The following is a 27378-nucleotide window of genomic DNA, read 5'->3' as shown; positions in this document are numbered from 1 at the left end:
GGTTTATTTCATTTATGAAATGTCTTAGTCATCTAATAATATTTTCAGCTTCAACTTTTATAACTTCTATGATCAATTTGTAAATCACATCTTTATGAAAAAATAAATATACGAAATTGCTACTACATTAAAATTGCCCTAATACCTTTCCTTTGGGACAAAGTTAAGTTGTTAATCGAAGTACTTCAAGTTACTGTCATAGAGAAGACTATGTAGTCTTGAACTTAGAAAGAAGGAGTTTTGAAGGAGTTCAAACCAAAATGCAGGAGTTTGAAGGGCTCTTCAAAAAAATTTCCTAAATGAAGGAGTATTGGAGGAGTTTTGAAGGAGCGTACGAACCCAGAGCAAGCAATTTTCTGCGAAACATGTTGCAATGTTTGCATACATCATTTTATTACTTAATTATTTTTAAATTAATTTCAAATAATAAATCAAATGTTTATTTGTTTCAAATATGGTACTTTCCTTAAAGTAAGTTTATTGCAATGAAAAAGTCATTTCATACAAGGATGTGATAGTTTTCAAACTTAATAATTGTATTATCTTCAGATGCAAAAGGATTGAAGTCTGAAATACAATAATCAGTTCTTTGCGAAGCTCAAGTTAAATCAGGGTTAAGTTAAATCAGAGGTGCCCCTTCCGCTTAGAAAAAGGGCGCACCGCCCCTAAATTTTGCAAAGACCCCCACCCTCACAAAAAAGTAAGAGCCCCCCCCCCCCCTAAAAATGAAAAAAATACCTCTCAAAACAACCCTCCCTAAAAATTTCAATGACGCAGTCTGTGCCACGACCCCCCCCCCCCCCAGGTTGGCACCCCTGGTTAAAAAAATACCTTTGTGCATAAAAAGTAAAATAAGAAATAACAACGTCATGTTGACATATTATTATTATTTTATAATTTTCAGTTTTGTTTTTCCAATGCTTTTTAAAAAATGTTTTATTTAAATTTTAAAATTTTAAACAAATTAAAAATCAAATGCTTATTTCTTTCTACCCTAAAACTAAGTTCATAAAAAAAATAAGGTAATAAAAAAGTAAATAAAATTGAAATACATTATATTGTAATAAAAAAAAAGCTGTCCTACACTGGCACATGATTGCTCCAAAACTGAAAAATATTTGAAGGATGCAAAAAGAATGAAATCTTACATGGAAATTGAGTTTGCAAAAAGAAAAAACGATAGTAAAAATTAAATTAAAATACATTATTGCAGTACAAGAAGCTATCCTATACTTCCATATGAGAGCTTCGAAAGTAAAAAATACATGAAATATTTGAAGGATGCAAAAAGATTGAAATCTAATACACTGTGATCAATTTTCGGCGAAGCACGTGGCTCCGTGTTCGTAAACTTTTATTTTTCCATTACTTTATTTGTTTTAAACAGCTTTTCAATAAATGTTCTATTTTAGCTTACAACAAATTAAAAATCTAATGCTTGCGCCTTTCCGATTCGATGTTTTCCTGAAATTAAGTTCACAAAAAGAAAAAAAATAATAATAATGATAAAATAAATTATTTAAATAAAAAAAGCTGTCCTACATTTGCATATAATATCTTCCAAACTGAAAAATAATTGAAATATTTGAAGGATTCAAAAAGATTGAAATCTAATACACTGCGATCAATTTTCGGCGAAGCACGTGGTTCCATGTTTGCATGTTTTTATTCTTCCATTACTTTATTTGTTTTCAACATCTTTTCAATATATGTTCTGTTTTAGCTCACAACATATTAAAAACCAAATGCTTATTCCCTTCCGATCAAATGTTTCCCTGAAACTAAGTTCACAAAAATAAAATTAAAAAATGTATAACAAAAACAGAAGCTATCCTTCATTAGCATATAATAGCTTCCAAACTGAAAAATAATTTAAATATTTGAAAGATGCAAAAAGATTGAAGTCTTATACACAGCGATCAATTTTCCGCGAAGCACGTGGCCCCATGTTTACATACTTTTATTCTTCCATTACTTTAATTTATTTTAAACAGCTTTTCAATAAATGTAAAATCAAATGCTTAATCCTTTCCGATCCGATATTTCCCTGAAATCAAGTTCACAAAAAGAAAAAATAATAATCATAAAATAAATTATGAAAATGAAAAAAGCTGTCATACATTTGCATATAAGAGCTTCCAAACTGAAAAATAATTGAAATATTTGAAGGATGCAAAAAGATTGATATCTTATACACAGCAACCAATTTTCCGCGAAGCACGTGGCTCCATGTTTGCACTTTTTTTAGCGCGTTTTAATCTTCCATTTATTTAACAGGTTTTCAACAAATATTCTATTTTAATTCAGAAGTAATTGAAAAGCAAATGTTTATCCCTTTCAAATTCGATACTTCCCCCTGAAAATAAGTTCACAAAAGCCAAAAAAAGAAGAAAAATAAAACTACATTTGCACAGTAAAAAAAAATCGATTCTGTATTGATAGCTTCTGAACTTTACAGCTTATCCTAGAATTGGTGACACAGAGGGCTTGAGGACTATCCCCCCTCCCCCCTCAAGCTTCACACAATAGTTCTTTGAAAAAAAAAAAAAAAAACTGCACATAGGGGAGTGGTTTATTGCACTACACTCCATTGACAAAGCTCCTTTTTTTTCAGCCATTATTCTGATCATTAGAAGCGATCTGATTGGTCAAACTGCGTACGTTTGCTAAACGAAATTCCCCGAACTGAAATCGTTTCAACAGACGTCAAGAGTAAGATTTTAATAGCACTCGCGGAAAAAAAAAATTTTTTTTTTAGAGACTAAACCATGAAACTAGGGACTTAAGAAACACTCAAAAAAAAAAAAAAAAAAAAGAGAGAGAGAGACAAATAGCTAGAAAAGAGACTAGTTCCGAGGCCTGCCTGTTCTATTTTGCAGAAGGGAAAAAGCCTGAAACATCATTAATCTTTATATTTTATCTGCTGGCATCTATGTTCTTTTCTTCCAACTCTTTAAATTTCCTTTTAGCAGAAGGCAAGTGTCCTTTGCGTTCGCAGTCAGACTTTTCCAAGTACCCCTACTACTTTTCCTGGAACAGACAACCCCTGATCCTACAGCAGAAAATACTATGAAATGTTTACTCTCATTGTTGATTCTCAGAAGATCAAAGATGGGGCTTGAATGAAACAATCTCTCCCTCCCCCTTTCACAGATGACCTGACCCCTTCCCACACTCTTTCAAGCTCCCCTGGGAAGAAGGAAGAACTTGCTTTTGTACCCAACTGATAAGCCTGTCTGAATTCTGAGAATCTCATTTACTCTCTTTGTCGTTGGCTTCTTTTATTTATGGGGCCGTTTTCAGGGTGAAATTCTAGGGACAATGACAGTACTTGGACGTTTTTGTGACGGATCGCTGGGCAAATGAAATTGCTGGATATCATGGAGTCCGATCATTGAACTATAAGTAAGGTGGAATGACTGCTGTGGGAGAAAACGCAGTCCGAAAAAAGCTCTCATTCCTCCTCACCGTTTGACAGGGGTCTAGACCGCAAGACAATCTGGTTAGGGACCTGCTTTGCTCAATTTACCGAGGAGTTTATTAATATGGAACACAACTCCAGTATTTAAAATAATATCCCTCTTAGGTTCGCACAAAAATGCATCTTGATTTCATAACAAACTATTTGTTTAATGAACCGATTTATTCCATTTTTTCCTTTTCGAATCATTATTTAAAAACCTGAAATAAAAAATGAAAAATGAGGAACATTAATAAAGTTTCCAGTTTTATGTTTTAAGAAGATATTTAAGTACATAATTACAAAATAAGTTTGGAAAAAAAAAACGGATTGAAAAATTCAGAATCCTTGAAAGAAAAGAATCTACAGAAAATATTACTGAAAGAGTTTTGTAAAATGATTAAATTATTACAAGGCAAGTTATTTACAGTGACAAAAAGTTTTCCTTCTGCTTGGCTTGATAAAGAAACATAAAATAAGTTCGTGTTTTAACTAAAATGAAATATTTTATTTCTCTTTATTAAGCCATTTTAAAAATGTTTGAATGTAGTTCAAAATGGAGTATTAAAATAGTTTATACAAAGCACTCCTCATTTTAATCAAAAGGTTCGATCTTTTTCATAGGGGGATTTATGGGGGGGCAGAGGGGGGGCAATGCTCCCCCCCAGTTTTGGGAGGACTTCGTAGTACAACACATTTTCTAAAAATTAAAAAAATATATATATATATTATTATTTTTTTCTTTTTTGAATAGTTCAGAAGGGCATGGGTGGATTTATAGGGGGGCATAGGGGCAATGTCCCCAGTTTTGGGAGAACTTTATGTAGTAACAACACATCTTCCAAAATCTTAAAACAAAAAAAATTCATGACATTTTTTTGAATAGTTCAATGAAAATGAAGAGAAAAGCGAATGTCCTTTTCTGATGGGAGAAAAGAAAAGGAAAAAAAACGAACATTAAATACAAATAGTACAGTTGTCACTGGGGTGCTGAAAATGTGTCTAAATTCATTATTTTGGATTGGTAACCATTTGGGCAAGTATATGAATGAAAATATAGGCTAAACGCGCTATACATTAAGCTGCAACACTTATAATAATTGACAATTATTTTAACAAATTAGAACCTAAAGCAAAGGAGAAAAAACTCCCCCCCCCCCTCCCATTTGCGCTAACAAAACGATCTACTCGTTATGATTTGTGTCCACATTTAAAGTATATTTGTGCATAATATTTATGTTCTTAGTCGATTAATTGGCCTTTTGAGAAATTAAAAAAAAAAATAGTTTTTTTTTTCTCTCTCTCTCTCACTCTTTTAAAAAGAGAGAGAGAGAGAGAAAATAAATATTATCGCAAACTGAATAAATTTCAGTTATCTGAGTGTTTAGATTAAATGAATCTTTTTACTTAGAGGGGGACTACAATTTTAATTACTTTATAAATACTGTTTAAAAAGTAAGGTAAGTCATAATCATCAAAGTCTAAATGAGCCAGTCCTAGTCATTATTGAAATCTAAATAATTGAGTCATCAAAAGCTTTGGAAAAAATTGCTGAAATTTTATAAAAGTCTATAAAAGCCTAACAAAGATTGGTAAAATCGTAAAAATCCTTTAACCGTAAAAACTGACAAATTTTGTAAAAATTACAAAAAAATCAAGCAAACATTTGTAGGTAAGAATGAATTACAAATGGGGCCGAATTTGCCTATAAGATAAACAAGCTATTGCTAAGAGCCCCTGCTTTGAAGTGGGTCCCTAACTCCCAAAAAAATTCATGATTCGTTCCTTAAAAAATGGAAATTGCTTGAAAAAACTAATTTCATTTTTAAGTGCTTGAAAACCTTGAATATTTGGAAACATGTGGCTATAAACCTTAAATTTTAAAATTTCTAACAAATGGTAGAGGGGGAGGAATGCCAAAATATGTCAAATTCAGCTCTTTGCCACATCCTGTATTAAAAATGTAAAAATCATGGCTCTCATGTAGGTAACATATTATTTGAAATAAATTTTTGTGACTCACATTATTCATATCTTGCTATTTATTCAACCCCAAATGCAGTATTTTATAAATTCTTTTGTATTGATTGCTTTTATCTTACTTCTTCTGCATATTGTCTATCTGTTAAGCACGGAAAAAAAATACACACTTCTTCTATTTCTATTCGTTTTCTGCCCCACTTGCAACTGAAGAAAAGTTGTTGTCATGAGAAATCTATGGTTTCTTTTTTCTTTTAAATTTAAAATAGCTATTTCTCACAAAGTTAGAACAGGACTGTAAAAATTTACAATCAAGTACTAAAATATCAGAGACTGAAAATTACAAATGAAGTGCATTAAAAATTTTTATTCATTCTAGAATCCTTGAAAATAATTAGATAAGTCTTTGAAAATCCTAGGCAAAGTGGGCTCCAATTACTTCTACTGCGTATTGTTTTTCTGTTTAGCCAGGAAACAAAATGATACACTACCTCTATTCCTTTTCGTTTTCTGCACTACTTATAATTCAAAAAAGGTTGTTGGAATGAGAAATCTATAGTTTTTTTTTTTTCAAATTTAAAATGGCTGTTTCTTATAAAGTTTGAACAATACTGTAAAACTGTATAATCTAGTTATCAATTTCTATGTCTATCCAGTTAATCTTCATAAGGCTTCAAAATGCAGAATTTTATATCCATTTTACAAAATTTCCTCTGGGGGAGAAGCCCCCGGCCCCCTAAAATTGGAGATATTCTATTTCCCACTTAAAAGGGAGCCCTGTGTCACTCTCTTGATACAAGTTCCCTCTCTTAAGGTCAATTCAAAAAGGGCAGCATGAAAACACACATTAATGAAAACGACACACAAAAAAGTAAAGCATGGACTTATGCATCACAGGAAACAGACAAAAACATGGGAGTGGGGGAGGGGCATTAAAAATGTTGCTAAAAAAATCATCCTGCCCCCCCCCCCCCCCCAGGAACTCAATCCTAAATCCGCCTATGATCTTTTTCTTAACTTTTTCAATATATTTAGAATGAGAAAATGATGTTTTATGCACTGTTGTCAAATTTTTTTTAAAACGTGTAACACACTCTGTAATTGTGAAACTGAACTTTTATACTTGAACAATAAGTGAAACAAATAATGAATAGTGGTATTCACAAAAGAAAGTTTTTAAATCCATCTATCTCAGTGTATCACCAAGGAAAATATTAGCGAATTTTCTGTTTCCACAAAATTAATTTTTTGTATACAAGATAGAAATTACAAAAATGTATTCGACATTCAAAAGATTTCACTTAAAATTTCACAACATTTTTAAAATTAAACTTGGACACTAAATTGGGAATCTGTAGAGTGAAGGTACATCAGAGAAATCAGGATGCCCATACATTAGGGATGCATCGATTAATTGGCCAATTTGCCGACTATTTATAACGGCCAAGCACTGCCAATTAATCGGCGGAAAAAAATATTCTTTAAAATGATTTTTTAGGCATACATTCAACAAGCAACTATGATGAAATCATTTGTTAACAAAAAAAAAAAGACAAAATGTAATTTTCTGTATATGACGTTACTATAACATGTAGTATGAAAGTTTACAAAACAAATAATTTACAAAGCTCGTAAAAATGAATGAAATGTTAAAGGATAATGTTCTAAGTTTATGTTACGATAGCCTCATCTCAGCTTTTGATTTTTTTTTTTTTTTTTTTTTTGCAGTTTTTTTTTATTCTTTCTAACTTTATATATCACACAGTTTACAATTTACTCTTTGAATTATTGATTTTTGATTCAACAAAACATTAGTTGTTATTATATCATTTGATTGAAAAATGAATACATTCTTATATACAATGATATACGATGATGCACCATTTTTCATGTGTCTATAATTTTCTCCTTCTTTCATAGTAAAGGAATGTGGGGCAAAGTTAAATAATTAAGATGCCTGTGTTGTTTTCAAAACGAACAGATTGAATATTTGTTCTCAAAATTATGTTACATAAAGAACGAACAATATATTTTATAATAAAACTTCCATTAAAACTTGATTTTGCTATTTTTGGCAGTAAATTTGTACTTCCGAAAAAGGTGGACATTTTTCACCTTTTTTTCCCATGGGGCAAAGTGAAAAATAACATTTTTTTTAAATAAAGTATTTTTATTCGATTATTACAGAAAATTTTGATAAAATGTATCGGTAAGTAAAAGAATGAATGAATAAATAAAAAGAAAAAGAAACAATAAACGAGTAAACGAATACATTAATTAATATATGAGAAAAAAAAGTTGAGTGAATAAAATAGTGAATTGATATAGCTATGCATACTAGAAGTCCAGGAAAACAACAGGCTGATTCTAGTGGGTCTTCATGAAGAATAACTTAACCTAAATGAATGCTTAAACTTATGAAAAAATAAAAAAATGGGCTTTTACCACTCCCCAAAAACCGAATTTTATTGACGATTCTTCTTTCCTTTCATCAAAAATGGATCAGGCAAAACTTCACATGGTAAAATACTAAACTAGCATCTTAATTATAAACTAATTCGGATGAAATCAGCAAACCTTTTGAATGGCTCTATACGATAGACGCTATTTTTTGCCGTATAGCCTGCTGTCACCCCTCTAGTATCCTCAAGAACCTGTTTCAAAACTGGACCGAGTCTTTAACAAAAAGGGGAATCGGCAGCAGTCATTCCACATTGCTTATAGTTCAATGGGTCCAATATGCTTATGATACCTTTTTAAAAGCACAGGGAGCAATTCCTTATTTTTGAAAAGGGCAGGGTGCATTTTGCACACTAAATGAAGGGCAGAGCGCATTCTGCTGATATGAAAAAGGGCAGGGCGCTGCGCCCTTCAAAAATGGCCTAGGGGGAACACTATTATTAGAAATAGGCAAAATATGTGGAGTGAGTAAATCAAGTGTCGGGGGGATATGACAGCGGTTTAAGACAACAGGAAATGCTAGAACCAACCGTATTGGGAAAAAGATCAACTTCGGCTCGCGAGGACAAAAGTTTACATCAAATGAGTGTTATGAATCCTCGATTAACTAGCTCTGATCTGTCCAAGTCCATGGTGGCAGCTGGTGTTAACATTGCACCTTCAACAGCGAAATACAGGCTTTTAGAATGTGGCAGAAAGCACATCCACTGTACAAGAAACTGCTTCTCACGCCTCGCATGAAGAAAAAGAAAATTAGAATTGGCATGGAAATATAGAACATGGACTGAGAATTACTGGGAAAAGGTTTTATTTTCAGACAAAACAGATTTTGTGGTTCAGGGATTAAGATCCAAGTTCTTGAGAAGGAGCAAAGGAGAACCTCTTTGTCTGCACCACATTAATCAAGCACCCAAGTATCTAACCAAAAAGATGTTTTGGGGTTATTTCTGCATTTCAAGGTCAGAATATCTTGTTCCCGTAGAAGGAATGATGAACAGTGTTGGCTAAGAATCGATATTGATCCAAAATGTGCATAGAACCATGTCTAAACTTTGGTCGAACGGAGACTGTTTTTCAACAAGAAGTCGTGCGATGTAACACATTGAAGCGAATTGTCAATTTCTACTCTAAAAACAAACTTAATGTACTGGATTGGCCCAGAAACTCACTGGACTTAAATCTGATTGAAAATTTTGGGCTATTGTTAAAAAACGTCTTCATAAGCTTGTCAGTACTATGATGGAAAAGCTAATTTTGTCTGTTATTTAACTATGGTATAAAGATGTTTAAATTAAAACTATATATGCCAGTCTAGTACATCCCATGCCAAAACAAGTCTGCGATGTTATTAAGTCTCAGGGAGGTCATATTAATTATTAGTTTCAAATATATTCATTAAAAACTTAAATAGAACTGATTTTTTTTAAGAAAAATGCATTTCCCAATTAATTGCCACAATACTGTATTTTACATAAATTGCACTCAAGTTAAGATTAAATTATTTTTCTCAAACATTTCCTAAAATATGCCAGTAACTTTATATCATTTTGTGAGTCACTGCCCAGGGGCGGATCCAGACAGAATTTTCGAATTTTCGGAGGGGGCCATTTGAAAAAATATGATGCTTTGGAAATTTTAGAATTTTACAAATATCAATATAGAGCCCACCTTTTAACCAGAGCATTTTTTAGGCATTTTCGCTAGGCGACACAAGTTGAACATAAAGGCTGTAACCTTTCCAGTAATATTCCTCTTTTCTTTAACAAACGTGTGCATATATCGTCGCCTGAAAGTGGTATTCCTGTAATCAGTACTGTTAGTTTATGAGGCGACTGTATAGGACTTCTGTTTTAAGAGGAATCGGATATGAACCAACAGTATAAGTATAATATTTACTCCGAAGGGAAGGGGGCCTGGGGGTTTCTCCCCCGGAAAATGTTTTGAATTTGTAGTCTTAAAAATGCATTTTAGACGATCTCTGGTAATGTTAGGGGAGAAGAGGTTCGGTGGCGCTCAGCTGCATATTTTTCGAAATTGTAACTCTAAGAATGCAGTTTTAGACGATCTTTGATGATGTTAGAGAGAGGAGAGATTTGAAGACCCATCAAAGGAAATTTTTCTGATTTGTAATCTTTAGAAATGCATTTTAACTGTCTTTCGTTACATTAAGGGCTCGGGTGCGAGCAACCCAACCTCCGACCATTTTTCGAAATTGAAACCTTGAAAACGCAAACATTAACGCCAATAATGTTAAGAGGGAGGAGCGGGGTTTTTTTTTTTTTTTTTTTTTTTTGCCATTGTAGAGCTAAAAATGCAGTTTAAACCAAGCTTTTCGTGATGATACGTGGAGGAGAGATTCGAGGGCCCACACAAAGAAATTTTTTCTACGAGTAATTTACAGTCTTAAAGATACATTCTAATTGTTATTGGTAATGGTAACAGAGAAGAGGTTTGGAGTGCTCCCCCGAAAATTGTAGCTCTAAAAAGGCTGTTTTAGACGATTTTTGGTGATGTTAAGTGGAGGAGAGATTTAAAAGCCCATCCCAGGAATTTTTTTTAATTTATAGACTTAAAAACGCATTCTAGACTATCTTTGATAAGTTTAGGGGTTGAAGAGATTCTGAGGACCTCTTGCAAAAATTTTTCAAAATTGAACTCTTTAAATTGCAAATGTAGGTAATCCATGATTAATGAGTAACTTTTAGAGGACCAGCAATTTTTCGAAATTGAAGCTCCAAAAACGTAATTCTTGAAATCTTTCAATGATGTTAGGGAGGGGGGGGGGCAGGGCCGTTCGAAGAGCTGACGGTGCCCGGGGCGAAAGTTTCCTGGCGCCCCCCCCCTTTACACACAGAAAAATCAAGTTAGTTATAACATCAGTGCATAGTACATACTTGAATATTTTACATATTGATAAACAGAACAATTAAAGGGCTATGCATAATACAAATTAAAACACAAGCAATAATATTTGTGAAACATTAATGCCCAAAAACTTTTCGAAAAACGGAAATGTAAATAATCCAAATATTTATCTAGTAAAATGTTATCCCACTAGATAAAAAACAAGCAATTAAAACTGAATTGGTTATTCATATTGATCAAACTAAGAACACGAATATAATTTGCTGATTATAAAGAGAAAATGTATTTATCAAAGTAAATTACATCAAAATTAAATTTCGATCTGAACTCATCCAATGATTCTTTTCATGCGTTTTTTGGTTTTACTTGTACCAATTTAATATTAGCTTTCTTGTTTGTTATAAACAAAGATGTTATTCTTTTGCATAAAATATTTGTAAGTTTTAGAGAGAAGCCCACAAATACTCAACAACACCGAAAATCGCTCAGAATTGCGTTTTTGGAGTTATAATTTCGAAAAATCACTGGCCCTAATATTACAAAATATGGCCTTACAAATTGCTTCTAAGAATTGAGTTTAAGAAAATATTCCCTCCCCCCCATGCCGCCTTTCTTTAATATCACAAGCAATGGGTTTTTCAAACGACAGTTACAAAAAATTTAAGTGGGATAGCTCCTGAAAGTAAAACACTGCTTAAATTTTTTGACCATAATTTTGAACAATTTTAATGAGAGATACTCCAGATTCTCCTATCCATCAAATCTTCAAAGTTTGTCTAAAGCTGCGTTTTTGAAACTTCAATTTCGAAAACTTCAAGGGGAGAAGTAATTGATTTCAATCAATTAAAAAAAATAATCGATCGGAAACAGTCTCTGAACTGTTACCCTCCCTTACCTTAACGTCAATAAACATGGCCTATAATCGCATTTTAAGGCTGAAATTGCGTTTTTAAAACTAAAAGTTTCAAAAATTTTGACTGGACACCTATTTGACCTTTTTTCCTATCCGATCAATAATATTAAAAAAAAAAAAATTAAAGTGACACCTTAAAAAAATTTTCTCGTTACGTCACTGCATGCAGGGGCAGAACTCAAGCAAATTTGGTGAGAACTAGACAAAAGAGAAGTGCCTTCTGTTTGGTTCTAAACAGTTATATTCTCAATTAAATACTTCAGCAAGCTCATGAGTTACTGTGATCAGCATCGTACTGCAAACTTTGTATGTGGATGGCAAAATAACCAAAGATTGAAAAGGAATAGTCCTCTCAGCAGTGCTGAGAAGTTAAACGTATTAAAACTTACTGTGGAATTCAATTCTTTAAAGCCCATTGAATCCCCATTGGACCAGATGCCTGGGGTTTATTTTCATACAAAGTAATTTATCCGCACAAATAAGACAACTCAACATCCTGACTGCTCAAGACAGGTTGCTTTAGAAGTGATTAATAGCATTCCTACGGAGGCTGTTCTGATTTACACAGACGGCAGCAGAATTGAAGGGAACACTGGAAGTGGAGTTGTTAAGTCTGGAGATGAAGAAATATCTCTTAAACGTAGAAACACTGATTACTGCTCCGTGTTTTGCTCCGAATTGATCGCCATTGACATGGCTCTGGATTATATTGCTGAGCAACATTTCCCTAGAGAGACATGGATCCTATCAGACAGCCACAGTTCAATCCAATACTTGCAAAATTGGAGAATCATTGCAGATCAGAAGGGAATAAGAATTGTTAAAAAACTCAAGAGACTGTCCAGTTCTTGTGACCTCCATTTGCAATGGATTCCATCTCATGTGAATTTGAGATATAACGATATTGCGGATGGACTGGCGAAAGAGGGCTCTACTATGGCTCAGAATAGTGGGGATCCTCTGACGTACCTTGAACTATACTCCAGATGTAAGGCTACTATTAACAGCTCTTGGAGACGTCCTCCTGAGCATCCATGGTATTCTTGCGAGGGTCCTGGTGCTTCCCTTGGATTTGAGGGTGACAGGAGAGATCAAACTGCTTTGGTTCGACTGAGCACAGGTCATCTAAAAACACTCAGATTTTCCCATGGTAATAGGACTTTCCCAATTTGCACCAAATGTCATACTGAAGAGGCCACTGCAGAACATCTGATTTTTTGTGTTGGTTTGGTACGCGAGGATCTACTGAAGAGACCTGCGTCTGTCTTGAAGTTGATTAAGGCGAACAACCTCATGGATCTGATTTGATTCAGAACAGAGAGTAGATAAGTAAGAAGAAGATATTCTCAGAAGTTGTATCTGTTTCAATGATACAAAGGAAACGAATGCTTTGGAGACTGAGAGACAGGAATATTTTAGTGCCATAGAACAAAATAGAGAACCATTGCAATGACTCTCTATTTTGTGTGTGTATCGCTGTGTATCTATGATACCTAAAATGAGGGGGCGCCCCTAATTTTATACAATCGGGACATTTTATATGCAGAGAGGCACCACAAAGCGCCCTTATTTCATGTGAATGTCGTCGTGTTCCGTCGAAACGAGGGATGCCTTGCGGCGCCCTCTTATTCCGTGGCGCCCGGGGGGATTGCCCCGCTTGCCCCCCCCTTCGGGACCGCCCTGGGTGGGGGAGTTCTCTCCCGGAAACATTTTGAAACTCAGGAGCTTAAAACAAAATTTAGGCCGATCTTGAACGATGTTGGCGAAAAGGAGAAGTGGAGAACCCTTCCCTAGAAACTTTTACAAGTTACTTTTTTAAACGCAGTTTGTAGACGATCTATGTTAATATTAACAAGAGGAGTGGTTTGGAGGGTCCCATATTAAAAAGGGAATGAAGAATAATTACATAGCACATCATAAAGCCAGGTTAAAACTTAAATCTAACTTTAACTAAATGCGCAATCATTAAATGTATTATATTATTAACTTTTTGTAAACAAATTTTCGTTCATCTGTTTGGATGGAATATTGAAACAGGTAGTATATTTATTGACAGGCTAGTAAAAAAATATTTTAAAATTATTATATATACATATAAAAAGTGTTTCTTTAAAAAGTTCTGTACAAATTTCTTTGAAGCTTAAGCTAGGAGCTGCTTTTATTTCCAATGTACATAAGCGTAGGCTTTTTGCAATGTAAATTTGTAAGCAAAGTTCATACTTTTAGTTTGAAAATTAGAAAAACTAAGTTTTTGAAATGAAACACATTTAAAATATGAAAAAGAACAACACAAAAGCGTTATATCATACAAAATCTTCGGATCTAATTGCACTTATGTTTTTTCTCCAATTGGAATTTCCTTTAGTTTCAACTTATTATTGCATACGATATAGTTAATCAGTGTAGGTGTTAATTACTAAAATAACGATTTCTTAAATCAGGGACTGAAAAAAGTTTTCGTCTTATCCAGCAGCGAGATATTGACTTGTTGGGGGTGTGAATCTATTTCTCAAAATACCATATTTTTATATCAAATTACATATGAAACTAGACAGAAATTTTCTCTAGATTTCAAAATTGTGGTTATTTTTTTATCTGTCGTTAACAGTAAAAAATATGCCTATCTTCCAAAGAGTCCGGAAACCATCTGGCTTTTCTTGCTCGCTTTGTGGGAGACACCGCGGTCATAAGTGCTAAATGAACCCAAATATTTGGTACTTACACTTGATATTTTTTAAATTTTCGTGAGGTGGTCATGCCCTTTGTCTGGCATTGTTTCCATTCATGTCAGACTTCACATAAATTACAATGATTTTTTTTTTTTTCAATTTAAGCGAGGAAAGAGGCTGAAAAACTATACTTGAAACTTCCTCAATGTATTTTTATGGCTCCTTGGCGTTGTTTTTATATTCATGTTAGACTTTGAGGAGTAATAAGGATTTTTTTAGCATTCAACTCTGAAAGAGGTTTTTAACTATTTTTGAAATTTTTTCAGGGTAGCCACCCCCTTTCATTGTTTCCTTATTGTTAGACTTTGTATGCATCATAAGGGAAGTTTTTAACATTTTTGCTCAAAAAAGGGGGGTTTAACTATTCTTGAAATTTTCTCGGGGGAGGGGGGGCATGGCCCCCATAGCCGCCTCTCTGGATCCGTCCATGTCTCTGCCACATTTGGGCTTAAAGGCATTTTGTCATGCCGGTTAAACCAGTTTCTACCAGTGGTTTTAAAACACTTTGGTAGAAACTTGCTAACCCTGTGTTGGGCCTCTTAAGAACATGCCCCCCCCCCCCCTGCAAGGTCTGCGAGTACGCAGATCTGCACCTGTTTCCTTCCTTCAACATTGAATAAACACATCCTTAAAAAAAAGAGCACGGATCTGCTTTTTTTTAACACCATTCTCTCCTACTTCTTTTAGTACTTTATACTTACTAGTTAGAAGGAAGAAAGTTTAATGTTTTTCATGCATGATTCAACACAACATTTCCCAGAGTGGCACCTTCGATTACCAATTTGACCCTTTTAAAGTCTCAAGAATTTATTAATAACTTTTTAAAATAAAAGATCTTTAGCTAACTCATAAATTTAGCTCTAGTAAAACCTGACCAAACAAAAATCTTAAAAATGCTTTCAGACGGAAGAAAACAGGAAGCATAAAAGTAGAAGTATTAGTACACTCTGACAAAAGTTAACAACTTGGTTTCGGTTTCAACGTCATTGTCCAGCTGATTCACCAAAAATGCATCCAGTTAAAAATTAGTTAGTTCCAAAGTATTTTGTTTCACTAAACACGCTAAAATGTTTTCTGGGCACAAAACTTTGACGATACATCGCCAACCCTTGATAAGGATATAACATCTCAAAATGACGAGCCTGATACAGACAAAGTTTAACTTCCAAGAGGTCTAAATTAACTAAATGATTACATTGAATAACTCAACTGAATTGATTGATCAAAAATTTAACTTAACTGACTAGTAGATCAGGGGTCACCAACCTTTTTTGCTCAAGGGTCACGTTATAAATTTTTGGAAGCAAGGCAAGCCAACAATCCAACAACATTTCAATTCAGATGGTTTAGTTAATTCTAGCGTACAAACCTTGTAATTAAGAGCCATCAATTTCATACACCTCCTTACCTTTTAGATCTTGCAACGGCTCTACACATATCCGTTTAGGGCAAGTTATATAAAAAGCGTTCAGTTTTTACTTGCCTTTTGTACATTGACAAACTTAAAATCTTGTAAGAAGACAAATCTAGTTGTTTCTGAAAATTGTATGAATTTCATGTTTTCATCGAACATTAAAACTTTTTTTTTTCTTTTTTGTGCATGTAGGGGGGGGGGGTGACACTATAAATTACTGCCTAGTGAGGGAGCCATGCTTGTATAAGGGTCATCATTTTTTTTTAAACAGGGCCTACATAATTACAATTATTGCACACATTTTTTTTTCCTTTTTAGATTTATTTTCAGATCCATGGGTGGTTGTTGTGTGTCTTTCTCCAATGGGCTTTTGTGTATCTTGAAAACAAGAGCTAATAAAAAAATTCCATTACACATTTGGCTTTTTTTTCCCCCCAAAATTAGTAAGAATAAACAATTTAAAAGTAGGATGCAGACAAAATTTTATTTTTTGTTGCCTAGTGTCATAGACAAGAGTCATCTTATAAATCATTTATGAGATTTACTAAAATTGTTTACAATTACAATAACGTAAAACTCTAACTTTTGCAAAAGATTCAAATTTTAAATCCAGGAAGTGTTTATTCATCTTTTTTTTTTTTTTTTTGCATAGTTGCCTACATTTCATTATTTCAATTTTTTTTTCCTGTACATCAATATCGGCTGAACTTTACCCACATTTTGATGTTAGTGCCGCTTCATTGACAAGTGCTGCATCAATAGTTTGGAGAGCTTGTCATAAAATATGGATCACTGAAGCTTTCTCTTAAAATCGTCAAAAACACTCAACACTTATAACAAAATTTAAACAGACAGGTGCACGCTTTAAGTATCTCATTTTTAATCAGTCTTGAATTATCTTTTGTCAAGCCTTGAAAGAAAGTGTGAACCTAGTGGCCTAAAGGCTTTTCATAGGTCATTTTCTAAAAATATATACAACAAACAAATAATTTAATGTGGACACACCTCAGACACATCGGAGGGTTTTTCAGGGTCATCAAATACAATAATAAGATTGTTTTCCTCATCTCCAAATTCCTCATTAAGTTTTGTAACGGTTGGTACAGCAGGTGATTCGCAAATGGAAGACTCACAAGCTCCAGATTTGGGAGATGATGCTCCTTCATCTTCTTCACTTGGAACCTAAAAAAGTTATTCATATTTTTTATTAATGGCTGCTGAAAATAATATCTAAAATAGTCTTACAAATGCACATTTTACATGGGAAAACATTATTGGAACTTTTGCTTTATAGGATATATATTTCAAGGCCGTGTGGATTGTTGGCGATCTAAATGCTATGCTTCATCATTTCTTTTCCGGTAGACATAGGTGCAGAGCGTTCCAATACATTTATTTATTCTAATTATTGTCTACCAACTGGAATAAACAAATAACCTTCTTTAATTTAGTTAAGAAGAACAAGTATTCTTAACTAGCACATAATAATCTTGATTTTTTTTTTCTTTCAGATTGCATCAAATGTTCTTCTGATGTCTTTGAATAAAATAATATTTTTTACCTAAAACAGCTCACTTTTCTCTTTCAAATAACGGGTCAGTTAGTAACTACAAAACTAACTGTAACAAGTACATACGGTTCATAAACCGCAATTTCTCTTAGAGTTAAATATCTACTTCAAACATGGAGAATTTAAATCCCGATTCTGACTCTATAGCACCCAACTAAAATTAAACTTCGAGTTTGCTTAATACAGTAAAACCTGTCTACAACGACACTGTTGGGACCTAAAAAAAATATCGTAATAGACAGTTTGATTATTCATGCTGACATTTTGCTCGGGCCAAAAAAAAATAATATTGTTATAGAGAGGTTATTGTTATAGACAGTATCATTATACACAGGTTTCACTCTATAATACCAGGAAAGAAAAAAAAGTAAGATAACCTCTTCTTCTGTAGGCTTATAATCTTCATCAGAAGACTCCTCAGAAAACTCTGCTTCTAGAAGTTGCTTGGAAGCCACATCAGGCTGCTTCATAGGGGAAGAAACTGGCCATGGAAGCTGAAAACACATATTCAACCATTAAGAAATTAAAATTTTAGCTAGCTATGAAAAATCCTCAAATGTTAAGGATTTACCTCTTCAGATTAAGTAGCAATTCATTTTACAACAGATAGTGCCTCATCATTTAAAAATTTTCCAGGATGAGGGGGGGGGGGCAACTTGTAAATTGAAGGCAAAGCTTCGGTAATATTGTATATATTTTCGACTTAGCCGTTTCTTTGGGACACTAACTTACTGCTTAGTACCCAAGCTTTACCTACAATTTACGAGTTGAGCCGCATCATGTCTGCAGACTCATGCTGGTGATATAAATTAACTTTATCTACCAGTTTCTTGGCAAGAAAAGAGATAAATTAAAAACAAAGATGGCACAAGATAAATACAAAAAAAAAAAAAAAAACATAAAAAAACAATCAACTTATACGAGATCACTAAAACTTGTCTCTTTTTTCATATTTTGTCTCAAATTGATATGTTGAAAACCGTCTTTGAGCAGCAGCATTATTATAGGAAAGAACTAACCATTTTACATGCACTGCCATAGAAAGGAAACAAATTGTGGGAAAAAATGAGAAAAAATAATCAAAAACCGGAAAAAAAGAGGAAAAGGACAAAGAGTAGAAAATTGTGGATACAAGAGATAATCTCATGTCTCTCAAATACAACAAGGAATGAAAGGCATCTTTCTTTCTTTGAATGAAAGAGGGTTATAAAAGCATAACGGACTTCCGGTATTAACAGGCAGAAAAAATATGGTTATTCCGGAACACAATCACCTCTGTTAGCATCAAAAAGTCAAACCCATATACTTTTCTCCTAAAATAATGCTAAAACATATCGCTGAAAGGTATAAGGCCAGATGCTAAATAGCAATAATTTTAAAAACTGGTAACCTTGCCTGAAGGGATCGCTTCCCCCCCCCCCCCAGCCAGGGTGAGCACAGAAATTTTGGGGCCTGTCACAAATGACTTTTAAGCGCCCCACACAAATGACCCCCTCATACTGCCGCGCTAAGCACAAAAGTTGCACATTTTATGCACTATACTAATGGTATGATCAAATATGTAATTCCTGTTAATGACCTTGTCCTCCCTGTTCTCTAGCTAAACTGAAATTATCTTCTCTTGTCACAATTTATGCAAGGTACGCGGACAATAAGTGGGCACACACTTACAACGATGGATCAACTGAGTGAACCTCTGGAAGAGCAGGCTCCAGCATCTTCTCCAAGTGTTTCCAAATTAAACAACCATTAAGTTTGAATTTAGATAATTTTGATGGCAATCTGGCTATTCAAAGGATTGAAGAGATGCATGGGGAAGAATTAGTGCTCTTCATAGGCTATCAGGCCAAAACCCATACTGTTTCATCCAACAATATATATGCTCCCTATCGCCATTGAATTCGAACACAAGAACATTATCAATATTCTCCTAACTTCCAGTAAGGAGATCATTTTACAATTGATTCATGGCAATTGTGGTTTATGGGGTAGTGAAAAGGCAGACACTCTTTCAAAAGAGGCTTCTCCCTCGACCTCGTCCCCTGCTAATCTGCGATACATCAAACTTTTCCTCAAGTAAAATCTTCATGAGCACCGCACAAGCTTCAGTAGGGAAAAAAGTGTTCGCAAATCTTGGGATAGCCTTTTGTCATCTTGTATCATCAGGCTCATTTACATTGATTTAGACTGGTGGACTCTCTAACTGCATTTTGTTTGGCGAAGGAGTTGACATGAATGGCGGGCACCTTTTTGACTGCTCTGCACTCCGGAAGAACCACGATTCTTCCTTTATCTCCCCTCCCGAATATTCATCATTTTTGTACTAAACTGCAAGACTTTGTATGCTTCAACGAGCAACTAGTTAATTTTTTATCTCTTTATTTAAAGGGCGTACCTAAGTTTAAAAAAATTTTTTTTATCAAAATTGTATTACGGTCCCTGGGTTTTATTTTGTCATATATTTCACCTAAATACAATGTTTTATGGTCATTTGTCAATGGGAAACATGCATTTTTTTTTCTTTTAAGCTGCATCTGAATCAAGTACGTGGAAGTGAAAAATTTTAAGCAGCAATTTCTCATTTTGAGCTCAGTTGCAAATACGACTTTTGAAAAGATTGAAAGCTTATACACAGCATCCAATTTTCCGCAAAGCACGTTGCTCCATGTTCACATACTTTTATTCTTCCATTACTTTAATTTATTTTAAACAGCTTTTCAATAAATGTTCCATTTTAGTTCATAAATTAAAAATATTTTTCTAAAATTCAGTTAAAAAAAATAATATAAAATAAAAAAGATTTATAACAAAAAGAAAAGCTATCCTACATTAGCATATAATAGCTTCCTAACTGAAAAATAATTGAAATATTTGCAAGACGCAAAAAGATTGAAATCTTATACACAGCGATCAATTTCCCGTGAAGCACATGGCTCCATGTTCGCGTACTTTTATTCTTCCATTACTTTTTTTTTTTTTAAACAGCTTTTCAATAAATGTAAAATCAAATGCTTATGCCTTTCCGATCCGATGTTTCCCTGAAATAAAGTTCACAAAAAGAAAAGAAAAAAAAATACAAATACAAATGTGACGACCAGCAACAGGCTCTGGGCTTAGCTAGGCTGGTCCTAGTCAATTAATTAATCCCCAATGAAGATCAATGGCCCTCTTAAAGCTATCCACTCCCTTGCTCATTACCGCCTCTTCCGGTAAGCTATTCCAAGTGCCCACGATCCTGCTAAAGTAGTAATTTTTCCTGATTTCCAAGTTAGCCTGAGATTTAAATAGCTTAAAACAATGACCCCTTGTCCTGCTTTCCCCGCAAAAATTCAATCCATTTACATCTTTCATTTTGATAAATTTAAATAACTGAATCATGTCCCCTCTGACTCTCCTTTGCTCCAGGCCATGTTAAGCCTATTAAGTCTGGTATCATAATCTAAATCTGAGAGTCCCCTTACTAATTTAGTTACCCTTCTTTGAACCCTTTCCAATACAAAAATATCTTTCTTCAGATAAGGCGACCAAAATTGAACAGCATACTCCAAATGAGGTCTTACTAAACTCCTATATAAAGGCAAAAGAACTTTCTTAGATTTGTTTGAAATAGATCTATTGATAAACCCAAGCATTTTGTTGGCTTTGTTACTAGCAATACTGCACTATTAACTAAACTTGAAGTCCTGATTTATAAAGATACCCAGATCCATAACATTTTCTGCCTGATTTATGACTGAACCCTGTAAACGATATCTCATATGCTTATTTCCATGACCTAAGTGTAGCACTTGACATTTCCCTACATTAACTGCCATACCCCATTTATCTGCCCACTTAGTAATATGATCTAAATCCTCTTGCAGCTGATTTACTTGTTCTTCCTTTTCGACAATCCCCATAACTTTTACATTGTCAGCAAAACAATTCATGCTTCCAGAAATATTTTCATTGATGTCATTCATAAATATAATAAACAAAAGAGGCCCTAAAACTGATCCCTGAGGAACCCCACTTAAAACATCACTCCAATTAGAATGATTTCCTCTCACAACTACTCTTTGCTTCCTACCAGTAAGCCAATTTCTAACCCAAAGTAAAGTTTTTCCTCCTATTCCTATGTCAACTAACTTGCTGAGAAGAGCAACATGCGGTACTTTGTCAAAAGCTTTTTGAAAATCAATATAAACAACATCCACACATTTTTTGTTATGTAAAGCTGAGGTAACCTTGTCGTAGAAATGCAATAAATTAGTAGTACAGGATTTACCTTTCCTGAAACCATACTGCAAACTAGTCAACAGACTATTAGTCTCTAAGAACTTCATGATCTTAATTTTGATCAAAGTTTCGAAAATCTTACAAATCACCAAAGTCAAACTTACAGGTCTATAATTCCCAGCAATACCTTTAGACCCCTTCTTGAAGAGTGGCGTTATGTTAGCCAGCTTCCAGTCCTCTGACACCGTCCCTGAGTTATAAGAAGCATTGAAAATATTCAAAATAACATCCACTAATTCCTCTGCACATTCAACTAAAATTTTTGGATAAATATTATCTGGTTCCGGAGCTTTAGTTGCTTTAATCTTTTTCACATGAAATAAAACCTCCTCCCTGGAAAATACAAAATCCTCAAGCTGTATAATAGCTTGTGTCTTGTTAGTGTCAACTGTTGATAATAATAATAGTCATAAATTATTTAGGACAGCCTTTTTTATTAACATAAAAAAGGCTGTCCTACATTTGCATATAAGAGCTTCCAAAGTGAAAAAATATTGAACTATTTGATGGATGCAAAAGATTGATATCTTATACACAGTCAATCAATTCTCTGCGAAGCACTTGGCTCCATGTTTGCACTTTTTTTTATCATTTTAATCTTCCATTTTTTTAACAGGTTTTCAACAAATATTCTATTTTAATTCAGAAGTAATTGAAAAGCAAATGTTTATCCCTTTCAAATTCAATACTGCTCCATGAAATTAAGTTCACGTTCAGAAAAGCAAAAAAAAGAAGAAAAATAAAACTACATTTGCATAATAAAAAAAGTCAAAGCTATATTGATAGCTTCTGAACTTTATCACCTTATCGTATAATTGGTGACACAGAGCTTAAGGACTATCCCCCCCCCCTCAAGCTTCACACAATTGCTCTTTGAAAAAAAAACAGCACATAGGGGAGTGGTTTATAGGACTACACTCTCCATTGACAAAGCTGCTTTTTTTTTCCAGCCATTTTTTTGATCATTAGAAGCAATCTGATTGGTCAAGCTGCGTAGGTTTGCTAAACGAAATTCCGCGAACTGAAATCATTGCAACAGGCGTCAAAAGTAAGATTTTCATAGCACTCGCAGGGGGGAAGAGATTTTAGAGACTAAATCATGAAAATAGACTTAACCTGTTAACTACGTAGCCCGAGCTGAGTTCGGGGTGAGGTTTATGTTCCTTTAACTGTGTAGCCCGAGCCCCTAGAATAGGGGCAGAGGGCTTTCCCGCAGTATTCCAAGTTCCTTAACTGCCTGCTGGCGTTCTAAGATAAATTCCGAAAAAGGAGCAGCCGTGAGCAGATAGGGCATCAGTTGTCGATCTAGCTTATTTCCGCTCACTGGACAGGCGCACGTGTTCGAGACCAATCTGTAAGTTTGTCTTCCCGCTGCTTGAAATGGATGTGTATTGTGTACTCAGAAATTTTTAAAACAGAAAAATAACAGCAATATTGCAAAGTACAATGAATTTTTAGATTAAAATTAGTTACTAAAAATGTATGTTCTTGCAAAATATTACCCAGCTGAAAATGAAATTTTTATTGCAATTATATATCAAGTACAAAAAGGTCAGGATTAGAGATCTCGGTCTAAAATCAATATATAAGTTATTCCACAAAAATTACAACTGGCATGCCAGTATAAAATCGTAATTAGTCTGTTCAAATATCAATAACCTGTCGAAGAAACATACTTGCAGTTTAAAAAAAATATCATAAAGTTGATGTATTTTATAAAAGAAAAGCTGGTGTCAATAAACAATACCTAATGGAAAAAATTACTTAACCTGTAAAATGTTTAGGTCATGTTTCTAATTTTTTGACAGTTGATTCTTATCTATTTTTAGCTCTAAATCCGAAAATGAGCTGAAAATTTTCTCATCATGCAACAATGTTTCGCAAAACTGAATTTCAAAATTTGCCAGTAAAAATAAAAAAAAGACAAAAATTGCAATTTTACAAGAGATTTAAAATAATAAAAAATTAACTACCATTGTGCTAAAAGAAACCTGCAAAGTTTCAAAAACTTGCTGACATCCATTTTGGTGTAACAAGCCATTGCAAAAAAAGGTGTAATCTTATGAATATGAGGATCTTTTTTTTCATTAATTAGAATATTTTTACGAAGTGTTCCAACACGAACCCCTTATTCTTCACCGACTCTTAGAACAAAGTATGTAAGATTTTTTCGAGCCACAAGTAATTGCTTATTATCTGCACTTGACCAAGGTTGATGTTGCTCTGATTTTTCAGATTGCCTTGATGGATAAGAATAAGCTAACTCGTTAAATCGATGGATTTTACTTTTAAACAGGGGATGGGGTGCAATAACACTTGTTTTTTAAAGTAAAAAACACTATACACAGATAATTTTAAACAGCAAAACTTCTTTGAAATACAAAATTTCCAAATTACTCATCCCCATCATTTAGGATTGATAAGAAACAAAAAAAGATTAGGTTATACGCAGTAAACAATACTTATGATAAGAGTATTGGTAGATATCTGTCATAAAATCTTTAGTTTACCGCATCCTCATCACCATTTCTTTTTTTTTTTTATGAATGTGGCTCGTATTATCTATTCTAGAAAATCCCCAGTCATAATGAAACGGGTGCAAATTTATGGGACATTTTCCACTTATAGAAACGAGAAACTCAATGAGTAGGAACTGATCGCAATTTGTGATTGCGAAAAAACATAATTTGAACTGAAGATGTCAAAAACCCCCCTCATTGATAGCTTCTTTGGATACCTGTTTTGCTCTGTTCTTTTTCAAGAAAATGACTTTTCTTCGAGTTTTTAATAAATTTCATAGAATGAATGAAAAAAAAATTTCCGAGGTTAAGCAACCACCTCCTCCTCTAACATGTAAGCATATTAGCAAAGTGATATATTCACAGTGGAAACAATAATATGCGCCGTTAGCGAACACACAACATTTATTACGACATAGTAACATACAAAAGTGAAGTAGAACTACAGGGAGAGAAAAAGGTAAACAACCGAAGTAACATGAGTTAAGTAGTTCATATACTGAGTCATACTAGAATGATATTTTAACACCCCCACTTCATTCTAGTCCCATTTTGATTGAACATGAATGAAGTTGGCCAGCAGACACACTTTTGGTCAACATATCAGCTGCATTGTTTTTAGAGTCAATAAAGTTTATTGTAGTCAGTCCTTCCTCAATTTTCTCAAGCAAGAAGTGATGTCGAATGTCTATATGCTTTACTCGGGGGGGATAACACTCGATTCGAACTGAGATTTATTGATCCACGGTTGTCACAATATAATGGTACTGGGCGACATTGTTTCTTGAGTAGCTCCTGTTGCAGTTGCACCAACCACAACAGTTCTTGAGTAGCTGAACTTAAGGCCATATATTCAGCTTCTGTCGTCGATAGGATGACTGTTTGTTGCTTTTTAGAGCACCAACTTATGGCTCCTCCTGCATGACTAAAGATGTAACCAGATGTGGAGCAACGGTCGTCTTTATCACCTGCCCAATCTAAATCGGAGAATCCCTCTAGCTCGGGGGAGGGAGAACTTTCGAAGAAATGTAGCTATTTGTTTATAGTACCTTTGAGGTAACGAAATATTCTTTTCACACAGGACCAATGAGCTTGCCCTGGGTCGTTTGAAAAACGGCTTAGGACGCCAACAGCATGACAAATGTCAGGTCGTGTCCCCTGAGACGCATATAACAGACTACCAATTGCTTTTCGGTAGGGAACCTTTTCCATTGACTTCCTCTCTTCATCCGTCTGTGGGGATATCTCTTTCGTTATGATCTGGTTCGGAGCAATGGGAGTGCTTGCTTCCTTACAGTCTTCCATTCCAAATCTTTTGAGCATGTTTTTGATGTAGTTTGACTGATCCAGGGTGATCGTTCCATTCGTTTGGTCTTTACTAATTCTTAATCCAAGAATGTAGTGTGCTTCTCCAAGATCTTTCATATTGAACTCTTTCTTAAGTTTGTTTTGAACATGTTCTTTCTCTTTCTGGTTATTGTAAAGTATCAACAGGTCATCAACATATACGGCAATTATGAGCATGTTTTCTTGATCTGGTTTAAAGAAAATACATGGATCAGCTTTTGATCGTTGCAGTCCCATTTTACAAAGAACTTTGTCTAGCTTCTGATACCAAACTCTGCTGGCTTGTTTCATGCCATAGATAGACTTCTTCAGTTTACAGTACCGGTGGGTAAAATATTCTGGATTGTCCGGAAGCTCCATGTAGATCTCTTCTTCTAGAACTGGGTGAAGAAATGCGGTCACAACATCCATCTGGTATATGTTTAATTTGAACTTTGCTGCTAGAGAAAGTATAAATCGTATTGAACTGTGTCTCACAGTTGGCGAGAATGTTTCGTCATAGTCGATTCCTTGTTTTTGGGAAAATCCTTAGGCAACGAGTCTTGCCTTGTATTTTTCAATTTCTCCATTAGATCGATGTTTTGTTTTGAAAGTCCACTTGCTTTTTATGCAGGGTGGCAACAGGAACTGTGAAAAAAAGTTCCCTGACTTTTCCCTGATTAAGTTCACCAAATTTCCCTGATTTACGTTACCAATGATAATGGTTTTCTTTCTTTGCTCTACTTGAAATCCATTGTATGTTTGTATTAAATGCAGTATTTTAAACGTTTTAAGTTGTGTAAAGTTGTTGAACTAAAGATATATTTTAAAAAGATGCTACTTTTTTAATAAAATGGTTAAAAAAGAACAAAAAAACAAGACAATTTTTTTTGGAAGGAAAGAAAAACAAACAAAACAGTATATTAAATTTTTATACATGGAAAGATTATAGAAAATTTAAAAAAAAAAAACTTCACTTCCAGAAACCACTTAGCATAAGAAATTTAAGAAACTATTAAAATTACTCTTAAAAACATATGTGTATTTATGATAGACCTAAAAAGTAATTGAAATTATTTTGAACTAAGTTTTCAAACAGTAAAATAATTGTTGCAAGAATAACAATAGTGAAAGAATAGAAGTAATGTAGTTATTCTTATCTAACTAATTGTCATATTAATGCAAAACAGATAAAACCATTTGACATCCATTCATAAGGAACTTTTCTCTAATCAAAAATATAGGTTTTAATGAATGAATACAGCATTTTAACAATAAAAAAAAATAAAAATATTTAAGTTCACAAGTTAACTCTATTTCAAATGATTTCAGTATGTAACGGAAAAAAAATCTTAGATTGCTTTTGTAACAAACAACTTTGAATGCAAGAAAAAAAAAAGCAATTAGTTAATATCAAAATATATAAAAGAATACAACTTTGTTATAAAATTAAAAAATTACTTAAGTCTGAAGAAAAGAAAACCCTTATAATCTGCGGTGACAACAAATAGTATAACGGCAAAAAACAAAGTTCTTTTAATTGAAAGTTCTATTTTAGCAATTAAATTAAAAACCTGAAGAAGTAATAACTTTTAAGCTTTTATAGTATTAATTTAAAAACCAAAGATTTCTTCTTGAAATCGTGATTACAGTACGCTAATTACTTCGAGACAGTGGGATAAAGGCAACGGAGCTAAGGCATTAATGAAGGCTTCCTCTTTGCCTGTATGGTTGTTTATTTTGAGTAGCATTGAAAGCGTAAAAGGAAATTTCAAGCTAGGTAAAATAAACAACCTAACAGACACAGAAGCAATCTTAATAAGTTCATCCTGTGGTTAATAAGTAAGATTCAATACTTTGACGT

General features: G+C 33.8%; 1 protein-coding gene across 1 annotated transcript in view; it reads right to left on the bottom strand.

Annotated features, from left to right (window-relative positions):
- The window catches only part of LOC129224425 (GON-4-like protein), an 81399-nt gene that overhangs the window by 46820 nt on the left and 7201 nt on the right, over positions 1-27378 (bottom strand). Inside the window, exons 3-4 of the mRNA XM_054858874.1 lie at positions 17769-17885; positions 16827-17003 (exon numbers count right to left, since the gene is read on the bottom strand). Of these exons, the coding sequence (XP_054714849.1) occupies positions 16827-17003; positions 17769-17885 (294 nt within the window). The remainder of the gene's footprint in view (positions 1-16826; positions 17004-17768; positions 17886-27378) is intronic.

Source organism: Uloborus diversus, chromosome 6 (assembly GCF_026930045.1).
Source record: "Uloborus diversus isolate 005 chromosome 6, Udiv.v.3.1, whole genome shotgun sequence".
Lineage (NCBI taxonomy): Eukaryota > Metazoa > Arthropoda > Arachnida > Araneae > Uloboridae > Uloborus > Uloborus diversus.
This window is presented reverse-complemented; position numbering and strand designations above follow the sequence as displayed.